The sequence below is a fragment of the Glandiceps talaboti genome, chromosome 1 (assembly GCF_964340395.1).
Source record: "Glandiceps talaboti chromosome 1, keGlaTala1.1, whole genome shotgun sequence".
Taxonomy (NCBI): domain Eukaryota; kingdom Metazoa; phylum Hemichordata; class Enteropneusta; family Spengelidae; genus Glandiceps; species Glandiceps talaboti.
This window is the reverse complement of record NC_135549.1, coordinates 22,116,457-22,134,998: the sequence shown is the minus strand read 5'-3', so window position 1 is coordinate 22,134,998 and position 18,542 is coordinate 22,116,457. Positions and strand designations below refer to the sequence as shown.

Here is an 18,542-nt window from a genome sequence, read left to right as displayed (position 1 = left end):
AAATTACAATATGGCCACCAGTGAAGAATGATTTTGCGGAAAAGTTTTCTTATGAGCCCATGCGGATATGCATGAAACCCGTACAAGACCATAAGTACACTGAAAACGAACACGAAGATTAGATGGTCGTTTCATATGCAACTGTCATTAATTTTTGCACTTGCAATAATATTCCATCACAGCTGCATGAGACGAACGGTGACACACAGTATTTCTTACAGATGTTGACCGGCAACACAAGCGAGAAACAGCTGATGCGAAGATGACTTTGACTAACGTTTCCATAGAAACGGCCTGGTTATTTATCACTGATTTCATTTACCCATGGACTATCGCTCGTCACTTCGTTATAGAGGTAGTCCTTTTTATGATTGTGGACTTGATTGTGAAAAAGTTTCTCGACCAAGCAAGGTAAAAATAAATCAATAATTTGTAAATTATATAAATTATGAATTTATCACTTATACTTTTTCACTTATACTTTTTATTAATAATACAAATATTAATTTAACACTGTTCGCATTAAATCATACAAAACGTTTCGTTAAAAAGTAACATTTCTGTTTATTTTCTCCAAATTCAATTTGATATCTTTGTTAATTTCAAGTTTTAATTTTTCTAACTTTGAGTGTATAATCTTGTAAAAAAAAATGTAGGATATATTTTCTGGTCATATCCTACGTCACTGCAACACATGTCTACATCATTGGTTCTTCCAATGCTTAAAATACGAGTCAAAATATTCAAAACCATCAATATTTTCCCATTCTTTTCTTAAATTAATCACGCACTTACACAGCTGTGATAGTATTAGTCCTGCTTGCAAACGGTGAACGGGTCTAGATTACTGACATGACCCTCAAGGGACGACTTACTCCGTATGCAAGCAGGACTATGATAGTATATGTTCTCCAATTTATGTCTCATTCAAACAGAGCATATTTGTGACTCAGGGGTTATGTTAGTACAAGTCAAGACAAGGTCCCTTATTTCACTCTTATTTTCCTCAACTGAGTGAATAAAAGATATTGGGGAATAATAGCTACTTATAAAAGCTAGTATTTAAAAAATATATATATACTCATTTGGGGATGGTTGTTTTCATTAAGAGTTGAAACAATTGAAATAATATATGTAAATTTATTTGGGTCATCAGTCAGACAGTTTAATATATGTAAAAAAAATTTTTGTATATTTGATATGTATGTGAAGATAAAATTAAATTTTGTGAATGTTTTTGTTTTAATTTTGTAGAACTGTACAACAAAGATCCAGAATCTGGTTACTTGAGTCGTTAGCACTTTTGCTAATAAGTGGAATTATAGCTCTTATGTACCACAGACCTTACGTTCTCTGGGTTTTGGCAGTTGGTACATTTTGTTACGCCAGCTGGTACGGAACAAAACAGAATCACAAACAGCAACCAGCACTTCCAAGAAGCAAAGTTAAAGCTGTGTATAATCCTGGTGAGACACCCATGCAGGATTCAGACGATGAGTTGTATATGTCTCTAAAACGACCAAGTATTCATAAAAATCGACAACCCTTACACCTTGATCAAGAAGTTGTGAAAAGTACACCGCCAGTGAAAAGTACACAGGAAGTGAAAAGTACACAGGAAGTGACTGAGAGAGCAGGTGGAAGTATTACTAAATTGAAAAGGAGTGAGAAAAAGTTAAATATCAAGTCTTCCATATCTCTTCCAACTGTAAATCATGGCAGCCACAATGATTCGAATTTGAGTAATAGATTTTGGTCTTGCCTCGGATACAACTCTTGTATGAATGCTCTCCCAGGACTTGCCAACAATGGACAAAATGTCTGCTTTATGAACTCAGTATTACAGTGTTTGGCACACACACCCTCATTGGCTGCCATATTAGGAAATCAGATGCAAAATGCAATAGCCAACCAATCAGAGATGGCTTTTGTAACAACTACTGGGAATCTTCTAGAAACTTTGAATATTATACCAGGAACAAGTAGGACATCTGTAGTGAATGCTACAGCACTACGTAGCAGTATCTACAGAATGGCACCAAGTCTTATAGCCAACCCAGACTATGGCATACAGTTGCAGCAAGATGCTGCTGAGTTTTTAACTTGGATGTTGAGTACCTTGCAGCTGATTTTAAATAGAAGCAACAGTAGTCAACAATTGTCACCCGCAGCGGGTTCAGCAGCCGCTGTCATGGAATCTATGCTGCAGTTTACGTATGGTGACGTAAGTGAAAATCGGATAACCGAACTCATTGAACATTACCAAAACGAGATTGAGCATGCAAATGGTCTCGAAGAGAACTCGTATACTGATAACATCATTGCACTTTCAAATTTACAGTGGTTATGCTATTGTCGTAAGAATACCTCAGTCATAGATGAAGTATTTACAGGACAGTTAGTAGATGCCAGACATTGCCTGACCTGTAATCGTATCTCAGTAAGTATAGAGACATTCACAGTTTTGCCCGTACCTATTGCTGAACCCTACGAGGTTAGTAGTTCTCAATCATCACTTGTCAACTTACTTCACTGCTTTGAGAAATTCAGTTACGTGGAAGAGCTGAGTGGACAAGACAGTTTGGCCTGTACCTGTAACAATCAAGACACACAGAGTAAACAAACCATTGCAGAGAAACCAAAGCGGAGATCCAAGCGTATCAGAAAACAGGTCAACCAAGATGTAAGCACTCCTGATGCCAAATCAGTGGATGGTAGTGTGAACGGAAACGATTGTAATCACTGCGACGCCAACAATGATAATGTCAACGGTTGTTCCAGAACTTTCACACCTGGGCAGCGCAGATCATTGTTATGCAAATTACCTGAATGTCTTGTGATTCAATTGATGCGTTTTCAGTATGATGCACACAATAGAACTGCATGTAAAAAACACACTGCCGTACAGATACCAGTTACCAATTTTGATCTGAAAGATCTTGTCTTTGACACATCAGGGATGGCAGTCAACAATGTGTATAATCTATGCGGGTTGTGCTTACATCAGGGCGGTCAGAGTGCCTCATACGGACACTACATCGCATATTGTCAAGCGCTCAATGACGAGTGGTACAAGTTTGATGATGACCGTGTTAGTCTTGTTCAAGACATGGTCAAGGAATGTGACACTCCTGAAGTGAAGGAGAATGCCTATTTACTGTTTTACAAAAGACAACAGTGAAAGATACAATGGTTGTTAGCTGAAGTCTTTCACAAGAGTGACTAGAGCAGCAACTACTTCTGTAGTATTTGGTTGGACTTGTACTCGGAGACAATGAAGAGTCCCTTTTGGGGGCTAAATTTCAGGATATAGGAGGCAAGGATGAGGGAGTCACTCCCACCCTTCATTACCTCAATGTTCTGAAAATATAGTGACTAAAATCCTGGCTTCTTGTGAAAAGTTTGATATCATTTGTTCACATTTGAAATGGTTTAAAATTTAGTCAGAATTTGATGTCGATAGGTTGATTGATACCTCTGTAAATTTGTTCATGGCAAACAATGCTTGTACTCTTATATATATGTTTATTTAGGCGACACCGTCTCAGAATTTGACACAAACCCAGGAAGCGAAATTCCTTCACTTAAGGTCAGTTGTGTACTCCAAATAGGGTACAACTTCAAGTGAAACAGAAAAATGCAAATGAATTTTTAAAACTAGCTGTTTTTACTTCCAGTAAAGATGTCAAATCTCTTTGTGTCCCTTATGTTACATTTTGACTGTATGACTGTCAAGCAATTGTGATCAAATATCTGATGTGAAAATGAAGTGCCGCAATCAAAATGAAGCAAACCCCCCCCCCCCCCCCTCCCAGGAATTTCATTTCCAGGGTTTGACATTCTGAGACCGTCCCATCCATTTAATGTTACCAGCTTTTGTGCCAACTTTGAAAGACATAATTTATGATGTAAAGAAATACAGTACTACTGTTGATTTGAATTTTATTTAGTAATCCGGACTCCACAAACCCTCTAGAGGGCGCCCTATATGTCAACATTGCTGAGAAAATTTGCAATTTCACAAAATGTCTTCCTTTGGCTGTTTTCCCTTATCTGAATACCAATCAAGTGTGAATACTCACATAATATTCCATGATTTATGAATTTCATTCAAAACACAAATCTATGGCTATTATACAGGTATAAAGATGATTTATATGGTTTTCAAAAAAATTATAATTCTTGTGGGGGGGGGGGGGGGGTGTGTGTGTGTAAAACTTGCATAGATTTCCATACCAGGATTTTACCCCTAGTCGTAAACCACATCCTATTTATGGCACCATCAAAGACGCATCACCAAAGTGTTGCGGAAGAAATATCTGCTCTGGTTTGCAAGAATGAATTTTACATGACCTGGGAATATCAGGTAGATTTTAGTATAATTATGACCCTTTTAATATTGATATGTTCAGCATATGGAAAACAAGAACGTTATATAAACAGATAATAATCTTTTATTTATACTGGACAAATACTTGTCTCCCAAGAAGTCCAGTTATGGTCATCCCTGATAGATTCAGTGTTATTAAAAGCACATTGAAGTGTTTAGACATTAGTATATTGCACATCAAGTATTTCGGATTTTCAGTAGTCTGGAAAGGTACACCATGTTAGAGCGCCCTCACTCATCAGTCAAAGACTGTTGAGGGCAGACTAACATGGTTCTTATAGTTAAGATTTTCAGTTTACAATCGATCATTTGTGAATTTTGTCAATCATAACATTGTGATGCCAAATAAAAATAACGGTACTGTTCTTCAACTCATTTGTTGATGTCTTGCTTCATCACTTTGTTGTGGTTTTTTTTGGTGTATAATGAAATGTGTGAGTTGACAGTAACCATGACAACCATTTGACAGTAGCCCATTGATAGTCCACAGAAAGATGGAGACAATGATCACACGTGCTTGGCTACAAACTGGCAATTCAGACAGTCAGATAATCAAAGATTTGGTACGTACCAAACATGTTGTTACAGTATGTGTGTGTATGCAAGAATGGATGGAGGGATGTATGTGTGTCTGTGTGTGTGTGTGTGTGTGTATGTATGTATGTATGTATGTATGTACATACGTACATGTCTATGTATGTATGTATGCATGTATGTATGTATGTATGTATGTATGTATGTATGTATGTAGGTAAATGTTAATAACCATAATACAACATTTTGTTCTCTCGCAATATTTATTCTGAATATGTATATTGTACAAATAAATAATACTGCAAATAACAATTGAAAAAATGTACCGAGTTTTATTGTTTGGAGGAAACATTAACAGCCACTTTCTAAAAAAATTGACATTATGCTCACATCAGTAAACAAATGTAAATTTCACTACAATGAATAATTCAAATAAAAAATTCTGATTGGTGTAGAGAATAAAAGATAATTTTAGGAGCCAATCACATATTGAACTGATTGTTGCATATATAATTAAGGGGTGAAAGGTCATGTAGTACAAGTGATGTGTACTATGACATACACTTTACCTTTTAGAGCTTGTAAAGTTTATTTCTGCATCTGATTAAAATTCATGTAATTATCAGACACATAAAGGTACCCCAAATACTCCCTATCTTCTTTATTTTTGGCAAGGATGGATAATAAGTTGTATTAATGATTTTGTTCGATCACTTTTCGTAATGATTTAGTTCAAGGAGACAAGTCCAAGATTTACTAATCAGCATTTATTAAGAGTACCCGAAGTTTGTTCTGACTTTTCTTACACAATTTTAGCCCTCAAACTGCTATTAATCAAAACATGTTTTGTTCATATTTTCTTGAAAATCTACTAAAAAGGAAACCCCAAAATAGCATTATGTTATTCACCTCTGTGCCTGGATTGTAAATTCTCAAAAGTTTATTCATTGACAGACCTCAGTTACTTGATAAAGAGTCCGCTTAATATAAAGTGCTGTCCTCTTCATAGCAACGTTACCTTGTATTTTTTTTTGTTGCGTCTGAGGAAAACTATTCTCTGGCATGTGAGAATGGTATGATATACACAACTGGAGAAAGACATAATGGCATAAATGACTCTTCAAACTGTTCAAATGGACACTGACTGACTGAATACACTGTACACGGACTTACAACATTTAGCTAGCAATACTGACCATTGTCAGCATGTCTATGAGCTAAAAATTCAAAAAGTCACCCAAGTCCAAATGTGAGTGTTTCTTCAGTATAGGTTTAGTTTAGCTACCATAATTTGTTGTTCAGTTGCTCTGTACACCCACTAGAACACTGGGAAAGTGTTTGTGTCTCTTGAACTCTTGGGTGAATTATAATTGACCGTTTTGCAAAAACTGTCAAGCTAAGGAGTCTTATATGTGCACACTTGAGTACAGAGATGCATGATGAAGACAATGGACTCCACAGCCCAACAACATTGGACATAGACTGTCAGCTAATTTTTTCAAACTCTTTTTGTGGCTATCTCCAAAACTACTCATCTGAAAGACCTGTGGGCAACAGCAAAGGAAGCCAAACATTTTCTTTGTTAACACATTATAGCTTTAACATTTCTGTTGGAAAATCAACAGTTTAAAATTTCAGTTTGTTTTTCAGTCTTTGAAGTAAATATTTCCAGAACACAAAGAATGTATATTTTCCCTAATCACCTGTAATTGGTACAATACACAATTAGTGAATGCTTACAGGAATCCTATGTGCCATTCATCACAAGAACTTGGTGTAGTTGATAATGATGACATCGAATATCGCCCTCTAGAGGTATGATTTGGCACTGACGTAACCACTATTTTAGCATCAAAATACCGTTTTATTTCACCAATGCATCCAGATGTCAAACTTTTTTGGCAATCTTTTTGTTTTGTTTTCATCAAACATATGTTATTATCAGGTGGTTTATAGCAAGAATTACAAATTTGATCATTGCAAAATTTTTAGCTTTTGCTTTTATAAATCGGTTTGACAGAAGAACTCAAAGGCACAGTTTATAGAAAAGTAAATTCTAAGTACATATTACTGTACTAGTATTTTTTACAATACATGCTTGAACTAGTCATCAGCTATGCTTTCACCACAATGAATTCATACGTACAAGTACTATTGTCAAAAAGAGTACATTTTGGTCCAATTTACGATGAGTTGTGTTACATGTATGAAATCATCTACCTACACAAGTGACACCATCAACACTAAAATATTACATTTAAAATTACCAGCATTTTCATATTTGCAAGTACAGAAATGCCCTGTTTGTTCCTATAGGGTGGCAGTCATTTTGATAGAACACCCATACATCCCAGCAGAAACTATTGTATACACTCTCCTTCTTTTGAGACAAAATCCCATATTTGTGCATCACATTGTTATCATATTCAGATTCATACTAAGATTCAGATTCAACAGACATTACTTCCATGGCTGAGATGACGAAGTTTACCCTGTAATCTGAATCTGAATACTTTGATAAGAAAGGGTGAACACTGGGATGTTGAGGGGAGAGTCATATGTCCGCTTGGTATGAACTACACGTCATGTTTTTCTCATAATAGTAACCCCTGCATCACATCTCTGTATCGTCATTGGTGGTAGTAGGTCCCATTTGTCTATCATTGGGTCATAACATTCAACACTATTCAGTAACGCACTTCCATCATACCTGTCAATGGGAAGAGAGAAGTACATGTATTTATCACAGTCAAGGCAATGTGTTTCACCAATATTTCCCTTTTATCAGCAAAACTCACACAAAACTGTTCATGCTACCTGTTTGGTAGTCATAGTAGAATCGTTATTTGTCAACGTTCAGACCTCACACAGGAGGTCGTCTTCAAGGTCTACAACCAATGACATGAATGAATATAAAGTAAGTACAATAAACAAAGCGATCAACTGAAAAAGTTGCTTTCTGCAATACTCAATAATCACTGACATATTAATTGGGGTTACTTTATTTATGAAGACATACAAGTAGCCAACATATTTGGATCAAACACTGTGATTACCCTAGCACTGCTGCAACTTACCCTGCAATGGCATACAGTTTACTCCTCATGACAGCAGCACCAACATAGCACTACAACTTACCCTGCTATGGCATACAGTTTACCCTTCATGACAGCAGCACTAACATAGCACTACAACTTATCCTGTTATGGCATACAGTTTACCCTTCATGACAGCAACTTACCCTGCAATGGCATACAGTTTACCCTTCATGACAGCAACTTACCCTGCTATGGCATACAGTTTACCCTTCATGACAGCAACTTACCCTGCTATGGCATACAGTTTACCCTTCATGACAGCAACTTACCCTACTATGGCATACAGTTTACCCTTCATGACAGCAACTTACCCTGCAATGGCATACAGTTTACCCTTCATGACAGCAGCACCAACGTAGCACCGTGGCATAGTCATTCCTGTAATCATAGACCAGCTGTCTGCTCTTGGGTTGTAGCATTCCACTGAGGCAAGATGTGTTGACCCATCATAACCACCAACTACATAAATCATGTCATTCAGCAATGCAACTCCAGCTCCTAAAAAAGAAGAATTAACAAAACTGTCAGCTTAGCTGATGAACACTGTCTTGATTTGTGTTAACAACAACTTTGGACTGTTCTATTCTCCCCATTGAGAAATTCTTCCCTAAACATTTGAATTGTTTGGTCAGTTCTTCTGAAAGTGAGAAAATAGTGAATGCTTTCTGAGACTAACGCTAACCCCTTATACTTACTAACCACATTGCAATGTAGAAGTAAAGGTATGCACTTTGTAACCAGAATGAAAACTATCAAAAACAACATCACAGTAAACTAACACATGTGATTCAGTTATAAAATGGTATTAGTCATAAAGAACCTTCTAGATTACTTTGAATAACTCTATTACACATGCAGGGCCTTCAATCAAAACTTTGAACAATTGTTTTACACATACTGTACTAATACATTTGCTTTCTTGGCCACATAACTCTATTACATATACAGAGCCTTATTGGTCACAAATATTTTGAATAACTCATATACATACAGGGCCTTCTTGTCACACACTAGAATAACTCTATTACACATACAGGGCCTTATTGTCAGATATTTGAATAACTCTATTACACATACAGGGCCTTCAAGGCTTTCTTGTACTTCTTGTGTACTATTACACTAGCAAAAAATGCTAGCATCTTAAGAACAAGTTTGGCACATTGCAGTTTTCTTACCAGATCTTCTAGTAACCATAGAACTAGCTGTCGACCACTGATTTGTGGCAAGATCATATTTTTCTACCGATTTCAGTATATTCACTCCATCATACCCTCCTATACAATAGAGCATTCCATTTGCTACAACCAATCCTGCTCCTTCTCTACCAGTCTCCATTTCAGCTAGGACACTCCATTGGTCTATATGGGGGTCATAGCGTTCAAGTGAGCGGTGTCGTATGATGCCATCAAAACCACCAGCTACATAAATAATATCTAGGAATGAGAGAAAATATGTTCATCCAAAGGAATGTATATTTGTACTGTACATGAAAATCTACATCAAATAACTGTAATCACATGAATTGTTTTACCTTTTTCTTACAATAAAATTAATATATTACTGATTCAATAAGAACTTGTAATGGCTAACTTCAGATCTATTGTTCCCTAAAGTTGTTATTATTAATTAATTATCTCCAGAAATATGATGGCCACCTTTGTGAATCACCTCCAAGTACAATAGGGATGCTACACCTGCCAGTCCTGACAACTTACCTCCAAGTACTACTACCCCAGCCAGCCCTTACAACTCACCTCCAAGTACTACTACCCCAGCCAGTCCTTACAACTCACCTCCAAGTACTACTACCCCAGCCAATCCTTACAACTCACCTCCAAGTACTGCTACCCCAGCCAATCCTTACAACTCACCTCCAAGTACTGCTACCCCAGCCAGCCCTGACAACTCACCTCCAAGTACTGCTACCCCAGCCAATCCTTACAACTCACCTCCAAGTACTGCTACCCCAGCCAGTCCTCTCCTAACATTCATGGGTGCTACAGTATTCCATCCATCATCCTCTGCATTGTAATCTAAATATTCTACTGTATTTAGTCTGGAGAGTCCATCAAAACCACCAATGACGTAAAGTTTACTACCAAGGGATGCTACAGCTACGTATCTCCTCTTCTTTGTCAAATTCTAGCAAAGTAAAAATTATGTACACATATTACCATCATGGAGGCTCACTCAATCTCATAGGAATACATTCTATCCAATCTTGATGGAAGAAATACATTTTTCTACATGTCCAATATCTTGAACAGAAATGCATTTTTTTATTTGTGGGACTAAAGTGTGTGAGACAGTGACACAACACTAAATTTACAATTGACAGGAAAATAAGATAATAGTTTTGAAATTTTTTGGGATTTTGTCATAATGCACTTATCAAAAGTTCATCAACTTTTTCTCATTTTCCAACAAAATATAACAGTCCTCAAAAAGAAGACATGCAGGATACATTATGAAGAATTACAATGAATGCATTACAATCAGGAAGATATTATGAGTAGAACTATATGTATGTTACACTTACAGGTAGGAATCGCCAGGATTGACTTTTAGGATCAAACTCTTCAACATTAGCTACTGGTGATTGCTGTGTACCAAAACCACCAACTACCACTAGTCTCTCATCAGATCCTATAAATACAAGACAAATAGTTAGATAAGGCACACTGAGTGGAATGTCAGCAAATGATGTGTAGAGTGTCATTAAATGATGTGTAGAGTGTCATTAAATGACGTGTAGAGTGTCATCAAATGATGTGTAGAGTGTCTCCAAATGATGAGTAGAATGTCACCAAATGAAGTGTAGAGTGTCACCAAATGAAGTGTAGAGTGTCACCAAATGAAGTGTAGAGTATCACCAAATGATGTGTATAGTGTCACCAAATGATGTGTAGAGTGTCACCAAATGAAGTGTACTGTCACCAAATGGAGTATAGGGTGTCATCAAATGATGTGTAATGTCATCAAATGAAGTGTAGAGTGTCATCAAATGATGTGTAGGGTGTCATCAAATGAAGTGTAGAGTGTCATCAAATGATGTGTAGGGTGTCATCAAATGATGTGTAGAGTGTCATCAAATGATGTGTATAGTGTCACCAAATGATGTGTAGAGTGTCACCAAATGAAGTGTACTGTCACCAAATGGAGTATAGGGTGTCATCAAATGAAGTGTAGTGTCATCAAATGAAGTGTAGAGTGTCATCAAATGATGTGTAGAGTGTCACCAAATGATGTGTAGAGCGTCACCAAATGACCATGTTTACATTCTACTTTTGTCCATCCCTTATTGACAATATTTATGTTTTGAGGAAGACAACATTCATTAAATTTATACTTAATGAAAGCTAATGTCAAAATTTGTGTTTTCACATTACTCTCTAATTATTCTGTTTGTCAAAGTTCATACCAAGAACATGTATTATGACAAAAGACCCAAGGTATGTGTTGCAGCTATTCATAAATTAAAGGTACAAAGAAATACAGATTGTAAATAAAGATAAAATATATAATTAGCTCAATTTGACTATTGAAATACAGATAACATAATGGATTGGGATAGTCTCAATAGCTCATACATAGATATGATAATTGTGAGAAGGCGGACATTCAAGTTCTGAATTTGAACACTAGAGGGCGCTAATCCCTGCCTGAGGAAAAATATTCACTTGTATCAGTGTTGGTACTATACTCCTGTTAACAATAAGCTACACGAGTGATTCAACAAGTGTACACAACGATGAATATTTATGTCAATGTTTTAATTCCTTTGCAAGTTTCCACCTTCTTACCTGTCCTGGGAGTTGTTCTTGGGCCATGCATTTCAGTTCTGCACTCTGGTCTCAAGTGAAACCTTTTAGCTTCATCAACAAGATCTCTGCAATCTAGGCTACTCCTGATTAGCACCTACACCAGATATAATCCAGAAGTTTACTTTTACAAATTTTTATGCAATATTTTAATACATACAGTTTCTATTGATGTTCTTCAAACACATGTGGATTAACGTAACCCAACCATCAATACCCTACATGTACACTTGAAAAATAAACTCTTTTTTTTTTCTTTTTTTTTAGGAGAACAGTGGTTATAAGATATCTGAAAAGCCTAGCCCTAGCAGGAAGGAACATAACAGTATGTATGTATGAGTCAATTCTGCAAAATATTAAAGCCATTAATGTTTCATCGTAGAGTTCCGTCTTAAGCACTTTGTGAACTTCCTGAGAGAAGGCTTGTAAATATTGAACTCCAATATGAAATCCATTGTACAGTCAGTTATTTTCAGAGAATATGAACAGTTTGCCAAGAGACATTTTCCAAGTTTTGTTGGACACTTAAAAACAAGTGGAAACAGACTTAACTAGTTGCCAAACAACTAATTTCTGTTTTCCCAGTTTTCCTATCTTACTGTATAATTGTTTTCCTATATGCTTGTAATCTGATTAACATGCCTTTTTTTGAATCTGGAAAAGAAAGCATTATTACTAAAAAATTTAATATTTGGTGTAAAGGACCAATGAACACCTCCCCATCCACCCTCCTCCCCACCCTATCCACCCATCCACCCTCCTCCCCACCCTATACACCCACCCTACCCCCTGACTACATAAATATGTATTTTGAAGCATAAGATGTTATAAAGTGTAAAATGGTTATATTTACCTCAGTATCTACTATATCTGTTAGATATTTAGGTGATAATAATGGAAGTCTGACAAAAGACAACAACTCAGGTAGGTACTCTTTACGATTGACTTCATCGTGTTTCACCCAGTTTAATACTGCCTCAAAAACCGGCTCTTCTGTTGTTACCTGCCAAAAATAAAGCTTTTCCTTCAAATATTACAAATATCATATTTTTAATATAAATGATCGATGCCTTCCTGTTACCATATGTCTTGGAGAGGACATGCTGTTACTATTCTGCTTGTAATTTTATTGTCCAAAACCCTCAAAATTATGAACACATTTAATTACCAGCCAGTGGTTACTTATTTCTCTATATGACTCTTCTTACAACAATGTCATCTTTTCTGATGATATAAAAAATCAATTTAATATTTAAAATTTGTAAATTGAGAGTCTACCAAATTTGCAAATTTGTTTTCAAGCAATCATATGGTTTGGACTCATTATTCATAATGTTTACACAGAGACATCAAGCCAATGTACACAATACCATCAATGACTAGTAAACATGTAATTTAGTTAATTCTCGATACCTGCAACAATAGCGTTTTACCTCACGCTACTGAGTCAAAATAGAACAAGAAGGTTGACTTATTTTCATGCATGCCTATAGTAAAGTATCCATTGTGGCACCAGTACTATTAAATGCATGTGTATGTAGCACACGGCGTGACATTCATGGTGTCGACCAAGAAGCCCTCAAATGGTTATTATTTTTATGATGTACCTAGGTGGCAAAAATTACATTTCAATGTCTCGTGTTTATCAAGAAACCCTCACAATCGTTTTCATCTCTTTTGACATAGCTAAGTAGCAAAATTATATTTCAAGTAATGAAAAGTAGACGGACTATGCTTCGGTGTATTTTTTCAAAATTAATTTTTTTTTAAAAAGTGAAATGTGACAACAAATAAAACTGTACCTGGACATCATCACTTTCAATTAGATTCTTCATTTCATCTTTACTTAGAGCCATAAACTCTTCTTGTTGTACAACTTCAGAGAAATATTTGTAGCTAAAAGTTTCTGCAGCTCTTAGTAAATCAGCACATGTGTGTGTCTCTGCAAACTTTTTAATACCTAGACAATTTGTAGGATCAAGTTGGTTTTCTAAAAATTCACTGCAAGCTCTTTTCACTCCTGCAATGATAATGATGGGATATGAAACGAAAGACAAATACATACATTAACATCATATTACCAGGTGGAGGGCTACTCTAAACATCTCATACAATCTTTATCTATTTTTCTATCAGACCTTATGATCAGAGAATGTTGTTAAAAAGCTTACACACTGAAAAAGATGATCTTCTAACCTAATCAGCCTCCAAGAAATTAAGTATTGATAAATCAGTATATTGTATTACATTTGATGTCTGTGCAAGCCAAGTGTAATATGACTCTTTACGGCCCTGATATGACTTTCGTGCACTAAGGTTGTACGTTGGAAGGGCCTGACTTAAGGAGGGCCTATAATAATCTTTACGGCCCTGATATGACTTTTGTGCACTAAGGTTGTACAGTTAAAGTGCCTGACTTAAGGAGGGCCTATAATAATCTTTACCGCCCTGATATGACTTTTGTGCACCAAAGTTGTACGGTGGAAGGGCCTGACTTAAGGAGGGCCTATAATAATCTTTACGGCCCTGATATGACTTTCATGCACTAAGGTTGTACAGTTAAAGTGCCTGACTTTAGGAGGGCCTATAATAATCTTTACGGCCCTGATATGACTTTCATGCACCAAAGTTGTACGGTGGAAGGGCCTGACTTAAGGAGGGCCTATAATAATCTTTACGGCCCTGATATGACTTTCATGCACTAAGGTTGTACAGTTAAAGTGCCTGACTTTAGGAGGGCCTATAATAATCTTTACGGCCCTGATATGACTTTTGTGCACCAAAGTTGTACGGTGGAAGGGCCTGACTTAAGGAGGGCCTATAATAATCTTTACGGCCCTGATATGACTTTCGTGCACTAAGGTTGTACAGTTAAAGTGCCTGACTTTAGGAGGGCCTATAATAATCTTTACGGCCCTGATATGACTTTTGTGCACCAAAGTTGTACGGTGGAAGGGCCTGACTTAAGGAGGGCCTATAATAATCTTTACGGCCCTGATATGACTTTCGTGCACCAAAGTTGTACGGTGGAAGGGCCTGACTTAAGGAGGGCCTGTAAGCTGTATTACCGAGGTTCGCAAAACCAAATTCAGCTGTAAAGGATTTATCATATATCATATGTGGTGGCACTGAAACATCACTTGAATCACATAACCACATACATTGATAGCGAAACATTATTTTATATGCAAAAATGTAGATATTTAATTGAGAAGAAAAATCAAAGCTGAATCACTGAGTGAACAGATATCGACCACTTGCCATATTTGGGCAAAGTGTGTCGGGACATGATACGGAAAATTATTGCCCGGGTTTGATTCAGTTGCTCTTCACTGCATTACATTGGAAGTAATACTGGGTATATGATAAAATGTATTTATTTATCAGAACTGAATTTTCTCTTGACTGATAAGTTGTCTCATGTTGGTGAAGACAAAGAATATTAAAAAAAAACCACTACTGGTAAACAGTTACGAATTTAAGTGGCACCATGGTTGTAGTATTACCTGTAGATTGCCAATTTGTGTGTGAAAAGGAACTAAAAGAACATCACATTAAAAGAATAAACCTGAAAAATGTACATTGATACTTTGTCTTACCTTTCAATTGCAGTAAACAAGCAGCTGGCAGTAGTTCTTGTACATTTTCAACTGTCACATTCACAGTTTCTGTGTAGACAAAATCAAGCAGGACTTCCATAGTGTCAGCATTTAGGCCCTGTAGTTCTATTGACGATTTTTGTTTCTCACTCATCTGTTGAGAAATTTACATACAAAAAGTTGAAAGTTCTAGTCTAATCACTAGAAGTAACCATAGATAACTAAATACTGTATATACAAACAATTTAGCTTTGTAATCTGACTTGGAATAACGGATATCAATTACTATACACAATATACATTTACACTAAACACCGTTTACACTGCCATAAAAGAATCAGTCTTCATTCCTACGAAAGGTAGGAGTCAAAAACAGTCTAGCATCATATCCTTATTCAAAAGTGTCTTGAACCGCAAGTTAGGACACCTACAAACGGTCTTACCCACTTGTTCTGAGTGTAAACGAGCACCACGCCATAACATTTACCATCCTGTGTGTGTAAATACAAAACCACCCTACCTAAGATTGGCGCCTGTAATGCTATAGGTAGGATACTTATACCTACATGATTGGAAACACAGGGTTATTGTTATCACCTGATACCTGCACAGAGGTGTAATTTATAAATGCACTGTTTATGCCAACTATCCATTACAATGACTATAATGTTACTTTACAAACAGTTTGACCCTTGACCTTGCAGAGGATTAGTGTGTGTTCTTGCTTTCAGATCTATGATACTTCTAAGTTCTTGTTACTATGTTATTGTCACATTGTTGTTCTTTCATTTTATGACTTCATTTTTGTACCGCTATGATGTATAATATAAGATGCTAGAAATAAGTGAGAAGATTCTAGAAAAGCTGAATTTTTGTTGTTGCTATGGTTATTTGGTCTTAAAGTACAATTCTATTCATTTACTCTATAGATATGTCATAATTTGACATCTAATGGTTGAAGATCATTCTGATAATTTTGAAACTTTGCGGTAGAAATTTGTGATAATAAAATCCACCCACTTTCTCTTTTGATTTTGTACTCTTCACTGCATGCTGCTAGTACAATCCTGTGAACTTGGAAATCAATTCCTTCCACAGACAGTACAGGGTGTGTGTGTGTGTGTGTGTGTGTGTGTGTGTGTGTGTGTGTGTGTGTGTGTGTGTGTGTGTGTGTGTGTGTGTGTGTGTGTGTGCGTGTGTATGTGTATGTGCGTGTGTGTATGTGTGAGTGTGTGCGTGTGCACATATGTGTGTGCGTGCATGTGTGGGTGTGGGTGTGTGCAAGTGTGTGGGTGGGTGGGTGCATACATGCGTGTGCGCATTTGTGTGCACATATGCAGGGAGGGTGTATACTTCATAGAATATACATGTACCATAGATTCAGTCTCACCTCATTTGTAAACATTGCACAAAAATAATCACTGCATGCTGCTAGTACTATCCTGTGAACTGGGAAATCAATTCCCTCCACAGAGAGTATGACATCACACAGTGTACCACTTTTACGTAGATTGTTCATGGTAGTCAGTATCTCCTTGGCATGACTGTTACTGAATATGCTCTTCTGTGGTGACATACAAGTACCCTTATTACAGGTCGCCGATGTCGCCATGGTCAAGGTCTCCAATACACAATCCCAATCTTTTCTTTACTACCGAATTAGATTCATTGATACTGCTGGCAACAACCTGAAACTAAACGACAAAAAGTATATGAAAAATTACAAAAATTCTGGAAAATATAATTTAAGAAATGGCATACATCATTACACTGTCACAGTGTGACTGCATGTGGGCTCTAATTGGTCATTCCTAGTTGTATTCTTTTGGTAACAAGTCAGGTTTTTTTTGAGAAGTAGACAGGTCAAGTTTACCTTCCATGGGGACACTACCTGAATATATCAATTCTTCAGATATTTACACCTCTGTCATTATACCAATGTACCATTACTGTAAATGAGGAAGTGACTACTATAAAATATATATTCACTTGATTTTGGTCAAACAGATTTGTAACTCAGTAAACAATCTAGTAAATATTAACGTCAATCTATAAGCTTCTGTGTTGCCACTGTGTAACATGTGAGACAGGGTGGGGGCCAGCTGGAGGGGGGTCATGGAGGGGTGGGGGTACAATTAATCATGTAATAATCACTGGTGCATGGTGATACCCCATACATAATCGTAATTTGTAAAAATTGTCTTTCTATTCTGCATCAAAGATATCTCATCGTTTTGAGAATCATAAATTAGTAATGAGTGATTAAAAATAAATTACTAGGGTTTAATTGTGATGATGCAGATCATATTTCATCTCTAAGGTGTGGTCAAAGGTGTAAACATTAGATCCACCGATTGAAATTATGAAAACAATGGTGTAGTGGTATTGCAGATAGATCTATTATGTATTCATGTAAAAATGATGTTGCATATAATACGAGTTCATTATTACATCGACTTTAATATAGGGTGTCTATTACCCTTGAAGCCATGATCTGTCTTAAAGTTATGAAGGGAATGCACTGTCACTCTGGAAGATTATCCGGTTCAGCCTCAGGCTGATCGAGCCATCAGCATGGAATGAACAGCTCTTGAAACTTGGCCATCGTCACCTCCGGGCGTCACCTCTTACCTCCCATTGCCTAATTCCCCCCCCTAAGCAACTTGTACAATTAGTTTACTAGTATGCTATATAACTAAACAATAACATGGATGTATTTATAGTGGTAATACTTACTGTTTTGGATACATACTACATGCATGACATAGCCATAGCATTACGACTACGTTACGAATATTCCACTCCGTGCCGCTCGAGTACTGTACAACGACTCGTATTTCTGTAACTTGTTAATCGAATGGACAATTTTAATCATACACTTTACTTGTATTGAATAAACTTACTGCAAACCGCAATGACGTGTATAGGACAGCAATGGCATATTCTTCGACCACTCGATCGCGATCGAGAATCCACCGCCACCGTGCACTTCTTGAGATTTGTACGTAACGCCCTCATCGACAGTCATTTCCTCTATTTACAATTTGTGCAACCTCGTTCTATCGATCTGCACAAATAATATTAATGGAACAATAGTTAA

The 18,542-nt window shown here is 36.6% G+C and overlaps 1 protein-coding gene across 1 annotated transcript; it reads right to left on the bottom strand.

Annotated features, from left to right (window-relative positions):
• Nucleotides 1-6,947: 6,947 nt before the first annotated feature.
• On the bottom strand, nt 6,948-18,432 carry LOC144432743 (kelch-like protein 12). Its single transcript, XM_078121018.1, has 11 exons — nt 18,179-18,432; nt 16,833-17,136; nt 15,443-15,596; nt 13,646-13,863; nt 12,697-12,846; nt 11,826-11,940; nt 10,562-10,668; nt 9,972-10,164; nt 9,198-9,455; nt 8,334-8,520; nt 6,948-7,634 (listed from the first exon to the last, which is right to left on the bottom strand). The coding sequence occupies exons 2-11, from the start codon at nt 17,052-17,054 to the stop codon at nt 7,508-7,510; spliced, it is 1,731 nt and encodes a 576-aa protein (XP_077977144.1). The 5' UTR covers nt 17,055-17,136; nt 18,179-18,432; the 3' UTR covers nt 6,948-7,507.
• Nucleotides 18,433-18,542: the final 110 nt, after the last annotated feature.

What these genes read in the sequence shown, in the direction of transcription:
- LOC144432743 (XM_078121018.1), bottom strand. Translation starts at nt 17,054, where the DNA reads ATGGCGACATCGGCGACCTGTAATAAGGGTACTTGTATGTCACCACAG. An exon ending in AATCCTGGCGATTCCTACCT is followed by an intron (nt 10,165 to 10,561) that starts GTAAGTGTAACA and finishes TTACTTTGCTAG; the next exon opens with AATTTGACAAAGAAGAGGAG. An exon ending in TGGGGTAGCAGTACTTGGAG is followed by an intron (nt 9,456 to 9,971) that starts GTGAGTTGTAAG and finishes TCTCATTCCTAG; the next exon opens with ATATTATTTATGTAGCTGGT.